This window comes from Triticum aestivum, chromosome 1D (assembly GCF_018294505.1).
Source record: "Triticum aestivum cultivar Chinese Spring chromosome 1D, IWGSC CS RefSeq v2.1, whole genome shotgun sequence".
Lineage (NCBI taxonomy): Eukaryota > Viridiplantae > Streptophyta > Magnoliopsida > Poales > Poaceae > Triticum > Triticum aestivum.
The window spans coordinates 125,882,131-125,888,682 of record NC_057796.1 but is presented as its reverse complement, the minus strand read 5'-3'; the positions used below and the strand labels follow the sequence as shown (position 1 = coordinate 125,888,682).

Below are 6,552 nucleotides of genomic sequence, written 5' to 3'. Positions count from 1 at the left end.
GAAGCATAATCAGATTCTCAGCTAGTGATCGATTACTGCATGGGACAAATGAGATGGTGGGACTCGATGGCTGCATTTTTTGCAGAGAACGAGGATGTGGCTTCACTTATAGGGAAGGTTATTTCTAAATATTATGTTTGATCTTGTAATAAAGCCATGCATGTGCTAGCGAGTTATAGTTATTGTAATAAGAATGTTCCATAACGTTTTTCAACACTAGTGTAGTGTCAAAAAATGTGGGACGGAGGGAGTCATTCCTATTTAGTTTGAGTGAAACTACTCATGATGCCTTTCCTTAAGGATTTATTTTTTACAAACCACCAAAAATTGTTAGGCATACATCTGGTACTTGTAGGGCCCACTTGGCACAGCAGCCCAAAAATCCCCAAATCCGTTCTCGCACCCGCAGGTCACATCCCGCGGCCACGCGCGCACCTCGCCGCCGGGAGACACCCCGCCCCCCCCCCCCCCCCCCCCCCCCGGCTGCGCGCCCCCATCAATCGTCGGGCCGCGCAGTGAGCGTTCCATATCGTTGGATTGCTGGGCGGCGACGGAGTCGATGTCCGGAGGCCAAGAAGGTGGCGAGGACTCAGGTGATTTGATTCTTTCTGATCTACGGAAAGGCATGAAGAGTCACGATTCTTCTTAATTTTCAAAGGATCGACGAGAGCCTTGGTTGTATGGTTTGGTTTTGCTGGTCTACTTCCGTTTGTTCATGCAAATCTCTTAGCTGAGCTGTCGAAGTAGCCTTCACTTACGGATAACACAATACATTTGCATGTAATCTTTGTGTACTGCACAATTAAACATGCACCGAACACGTAGTAGTATTGTACTCTGATCAGTGTTAAATGCTGCCTAACATCTTGTTAAAAGTCCTTTTTTTAGCTGTTACAAGACCATTTGTTAAGACAACAATGTTTATTTGAATGCGTTTCCACAAATGATGAAATGAACACGTATGGGAAGTAGAGATGGTTACTCGTTGGTCATTACTGGTACTTTTCCAATTTTTGTTGTTATGGAGCAGTCCCAATTGTCTTGTACCCTACAGTGAAAAAAGTGCGCTTAAGCATGCCTAGTTGCTAGGCAACAACAGTAATCCTAGCGCTTAATCATGCTAGGCGTGTGCTTAGGCAAGATATGCGCTAGGCAGTGACAAAACACACAATTAACGCCTAGCGCTTAACAGTTGTAAGTTATGAAATGAAACCAGATGCGGTTTTGACAGAGTTTTGTTGTGAGTTGATTGAAAGCGCCTTTCGCTCCAGTTTCTCTCACAATTATTTTCAGAACACAAATAAGAAAATATGCTTAATAAGTGATATGACTAACCAGGATCATAGTCAAAATTTGGACTAGTCCTCCAAAGGGTCTGTTTTGGAACATAGGTAATTCATAGTTCGCAACTTTGTCTTGAGTGATTTCATTTCCAGTATAGAATGTCTCCACATTCCGCACAATCCATTTTTGTGGTATCAAATATGCTCTCATCTGCATAGCTGTAGTGTGAATTCAGCAAATATGCAGTCAAATGCAGTGGGGCATCAATCCTATCTTTCATACTCTTGTAAACAATGGCTAGCGCATCTTTGTAATGATGCTCGACATTGCCAAAAGCCTCTTTTGTCTCCTTCTTTGACTTCACAATCTCTCCATACACAAAGCCCATGGGCGGGCACACATCACCATCAACCAAGGGTAGCACCTTCACCAAGGGCTCGAACACCTTAATGCAAAGATTCACTCCCTTCCAAATGGCCTTGTTCAGAATGATTGCTGTTGCATTATTGCCTTTCTTCGTGTCTTGTCCCACTTCGAGGATACCACCATCTTCCTTGGTGAATCAGCCTTATCTGCAAAGTGAGGAATCGGGAAGGAAATCTGGTCACTCCTGGCCTGATGATTTTTCTCTTCTTGGTGAAGGGCCTCATGCATTCCAAGGTGCAGTGGTACCCATACACAAATATTGTGAAAGCTTTGGCTTGGTCAAGTATCTTCTTGAACTTAGGCAAGGTGCCAATCCCTTGGAGCATCAGATTGACAGTGTGAGTCACACAGGCATTGTTCCAAATATCGGCCAGTTAATCGGCATCTCGGTCAATTAATCGCTACTGGGTGGGTCACTGAATAGTTGTTTAACTGATTTATCGGCCGATTAACTGGAAAATTCGCCTATTTATCCCTACTCGGCACCTGACTGATATGGTACCAGTTAGCGATATCTTGAGCATTGCACACAGGAGCTCCAAAAGATGTTTGGCCTCTTCACTTTCAGGAGATCTTTAGCTCCCATGTTGTTCGAAGCATTGTCGGTCACAACCTGCACCACTTGTTCAGCACCTAATTCATCAATTGTTTTGTCAATTAGATATTCAGATTGAAGATCATCTCACTTGTATGTGGTGTGTCTGTTGTCTCCTTTGGCTTGATGAAGCTAACACTTTCCGAACAATGTGTGAGCAGTTTCGTAATGCTTCTCCTCTTCCCAAGCATCGGTCATGAGAGAGCAGCCATTCTCAATCTTCTCATCCCCTCTGTTCCTTGAGTTCACTCTTGGTTTTTGCATACTCAGCCTTCAGTAAAGGCTCACGGAGATCATATTGAGTAGGTGGATCAAGACCAGGGCCAAATTGACCAATGGCCTCAACCATCTGTCTGATCTCGTCATTGTCAGTTGCATTGGATGGTATTGCTGCATATAAGAGAGACACAACATCTTGTGTAAGAGGGCAGTAAAAACTCCAATTGAAACAAACTCATCATTGTCATCGTTTTGTACTTATGCCTCATACACCCATCTTGCAATGTCTTGATGTGCTCGAAGTGCTCTCTCACTAAAAAGCACAAACACGTCTGAAACTGCCAAATCGGTGTCCTAGTATGGAAGGACACGGCGATATGGCCGGACACGCTGGGATACGCGTATCCTGCAGTATCCCCTCATTTTCGAATTAAAAAGAAAGAGAAATAAATAGGGATACGGCTGGGATATGTAAGGAACATGTTGGGGACTCGGGAGGCAGAGTAACGGGCTCGGCCTGATACGAACCCTAATTTTTCAGGCTGCTCGACCTCGAACCTGTCCAGGCTCCAGCTAACGCACTGCCGCTGCCGCCACTGCCTGGACTTGACCGCTGCCGCCTGGTCGAGCCGTTTTCCAAGCCCGGCAAGGCGGCAACCTCTCCTCCCAAAGGCAACCACGCTGGAGCAATTAACCTCGAGTCCTTGAGTCTCTTCATCTCTTTGCAGCCATGATGTTGTTGTTTGGGTTTTTGATTGCTGCATGATGTTTTTGATTAGCTGCTGCTTAGTGTTGATTGGTGCTTTCTGTTAGGGAGCATGGCATCTGGCTGCGCCACAGCCGGTAGCCAATTAAGTGATGTATTTCGCAAGTTGTAATAACATGGGTCTGGAGGCAGGTCTGATGATTGAGAACTTGAAAAGGCAGACAACAAATGGGGCAGTACTCTGATCTCATCTCAGTTTTTCTTTAATATTTTGTCTTTAACTCTGTATTACATGGCATGTTCTTAAAATTTTGTTCTATACTCGCCGTATCCCCGTATAGCTTTTTTTTGGAAAATGCCATATCCCGTGTCCCCGTATGCGTATTGCCGTGTCCGTGTCTCCTTATCCGTGCCTTTTAGCTCTCTCATCCCATGATGCCTTGTTAATCTTCACTTGCTTGAGCCTATATGGGTATTTAATACATTTGTATATACGCTTTACTTGTATTTGTAACAAGAGCCAAACTGAGCTTATTTTTACTGGCCATCTGTAGCATTCGTTGATGGATCTCAGATCACTTAAGTTACAACGTGATGACATCTTACTTGTGGTTAGGTGGTGGTACTACTTAGCAGATATAAGATATGCAGTTAAACTTAGTAATACTGCTGTCATATATAGGTTGTGAATATCATCATTTAATAACCCTACTGCACTACCAAGAATTGTCGAATCACCAATGATATTATCTTTGCATGAAGATGAAGTGGGTGTTTGAACTCTGAACGGGTGTTTTATATTTCTTGCTCACAGAACCTCTTTTCCATACAGGACTTAAGTGAAGTTTGTAATCCATGTTCTGTTGGGCACAGTAAGATACTCCCTCCGTCCCATAATGTAAGACGTTTTTTGACACTAGACTAGTGTCAAAAAACGTCTTACATTATGGGACGGACGGAGTAACTGTTAAGTATAGACATCATCCCCTATGATGACCAAAGATTCTAAATAGTGCCTAGATTGATTATATTAGTTATGGTCTTTTCGACCATGTGAGGCCATCGCTGAATGAGCTTGTAGACAGGATTAAAGACGAGACTCGATGTTGGGCAAAGGCCGGGGCTCAAGGGCTCAGGGTGTTTTGCCATCATCCTGGGATGTCCACTGAGTCTCTGTTGGCTGTGTAAAACTGCCTCCTAGGAGGATGTAAATTCCCTTTCTTTCCAATGCAATGAAACGCAAAAGCCATTTGCGTTTTCTCGAAAAAATTAGTTAGTCTTATAGATCAGCCAGAAGTGAATTGCCAATAGGTAGTACATTGATTTGGAGAGACCGAAGTTAGTATAAGAACTTTGTGGATGATTATAGTAACAGATCAAGTAGAGGTGAACTGCCACTGGTTAATGTGTATCTGCCTGATGGGTTTAGGGTGAACATCGATTTATTTTCATTGTGATGTATTATTTAGCAGTGCTGAATGCATTTATTTGATGACGTTTGCACCACTTGTTGCACTACGGTTACTTGTATGGCTTCCACTATTTTTTACATGACCGTAAGTATGATTTACCTCTTATCATTGACCTCACATCAATAATGTGACGAAGTCATCTTAATTCTGTGGCTTTACATACTTCCTGCAGATCACATCATGGACCTAGGCGAAGATCAGAATTCCTTTAAAACCAAAAGATCAAGAGCCACAAATTGGCCCTCAGTAATGTCAAAGTTTCTACTTAATTGGTACCTTGAGAAAAAGAAGGCGATGCCACCTAAGACCAAATTCAAGAAGACACACCACCATTATTGCCAAGCTGCACTAAATGCTAGATTTGAGTCTGCTTACACTGTTGATCAGGTCCATCGCCATTTGAGGCGTTTCAAGGAGGTTTGGAATATTGTGGCGCGTTATATGAACGAGAACGGGAGCAGGTTTGACAAGAAAAACAAAATGTTAATACTACCTTCTGCAACCATGGCTGCTCTACCCGTAAGTATTGCATCACTAGAAAGTAAATTAATATTTTGTAGTTTTCCCAGTGCACTAATGGATAGTTTTCTTGTATAGTTAGCAGAACGTGCTATTCTCGTTAAACCCATTCCATTCTTCGACCATTTGCAAGCTCTCTTCAGCGATTGCCTAGTTGATGGTGCCTCTATGACAGACCTGCTTACAGATGCTGACTTAAATGATGATCAGATGGAAACCCAGGATCCGTTGAACATGATGGTTGTTCATGCAGACACAGGGGACCCACACGAGGCAGGCTTGGACAAAGTTGTTTTGGGGGGTGAAGATGAGTGTCATGAGGTTGCAGTTATTAGCGCCGTTGGTACAGTACCATGTGAAGTTATGTCAGGCACTAGTGCACCATCTGCTGAACCATCAGGATCGGCTGAGAGCACAATAGCTGCTCTCAAACCCAGCTTGAAGCAGTGCAAGATAGTCAGCAAAGCAAAAGCAAATCTAAAGCCACAGGCTGTTGCGCTACATGATAGCAGGAAACCAGACGCGTTCAACAGGAACTTAATGGGGATCCATGACAGACTCGCTAAACCAACACGGACAGCACCACCACTGTCAGACCCAAATGCTCCTCTGTGGAACATGCTAAAGGAAATTCCGTTGACACCTGCTGATAGGCTGTCAGTTGGGATTTATCTTTGTAAGCCAGAGTCTGAAGTGCATCGAAGTTTTTTCATGAGTATGGGTAAGGAGTACCTAGAGGCATGGGCCCACAAGTTCTTGAGTGGAGGGGAGCCTGGAGCCTTATAGTTTGATTGCTTAATCACGGCTCATTGCTTTAAATTCAGCCCACGCTCTCTGTGGATGAATTGTTCTTCAGACTTCAGAGGGCCTTGTTTGTGCTGCTACATATTGGTGCACCTCTTGTGCTATAAGCATTGGTAAATATGATTGGTTTTTTTGCGGGAAAACTATTAATTAGTTAGTTATCATGTAACTTGCCTTAACACCTTACCCGATAGTCCAGTGTAGTTTGCGGACAATTTGTGAGCATCTTATGCTCATGGCTTATTCTACGTATGATCAGATGTCCCAAGATTACAAATGTCAACTGAAAATGATGGTATGTATGTGTGGTTTGTTTTCTGAAGGTGTGAATTTTCTCAGCTCGAGGAGTGTCTTCCGCTTCACCAGCAGTTTATACAATGGGCACACTAAGGCCAACTCCACCGCGCCACTCCAAACGGACGTCCGTTTTGCCTAGATTATGTCTTTTTGGGTAGGGCAATGGGGTCGTGTCCGGGCCGTTTCTGAGATGCGGTGGCCGTGCGCCCAATGCGTGGACGCATCCTGTC

General features: G+C 43.8%; 1 protein-coding gene across 2 annotated transcripts; it reads left to right on the top strand.

The window, feature by feature from the left end:
- Positions 1-445: 445 nt before the first annotated feature.
- On the top strand, positions 446-6,347 carry LOC123180724 (uncharacterized). 2 transcript variants are annotated; one of them, XM_044592838.1, is made up of 3 exons: positions 446-593; positions 4,875-5,221; positions 5,300-6,347. In XM_044592838.1, exons 1-3 carry the CDS (start codon positions 560-562, stop codon positions 6,005-6,007), a joined length of 1,089 nt encoding a protein of 362 aa, XP_044448773.1. In that variant the 5' UTR covers positions 446-559; the 3' UTR covers positions 6,008-6,347. The 2 variants fall into 2 exon arrangements, with proteins under 2 accessions (XP_044448773.1, XP_044448774.1); XM_044592839.1 differs by having other exon boundaries at positions 479-593; positions 3,338-5,221.
- Positions 6,348-6,552: the final 205 nt, after the last annotated feature.

Excerpts from the sequence above, each read along its gene's own strand:
- LOC123180724 (XM_044592838.1), top strand. The coding sequence starts at position 560 with ATGTCCGGAGGCCAAGAAGGTGGCGAGGACTCAG. Across the intron at positions 594-4,874 it reads AGAAGGTGGCGAGGACTCAG|ATCACATCATGGACCTAGGC; the intron begins GTGATTTGATTC and ends TACTTCCTGCAG. Across the intron at positions 5,222-5,299 it reads CAACCATGGCTGCTCTACCC|TTAGCAGAACGTGCTATTCT; the intron begins GTAAGTATTGCA and ends TTTCTTGTATAG.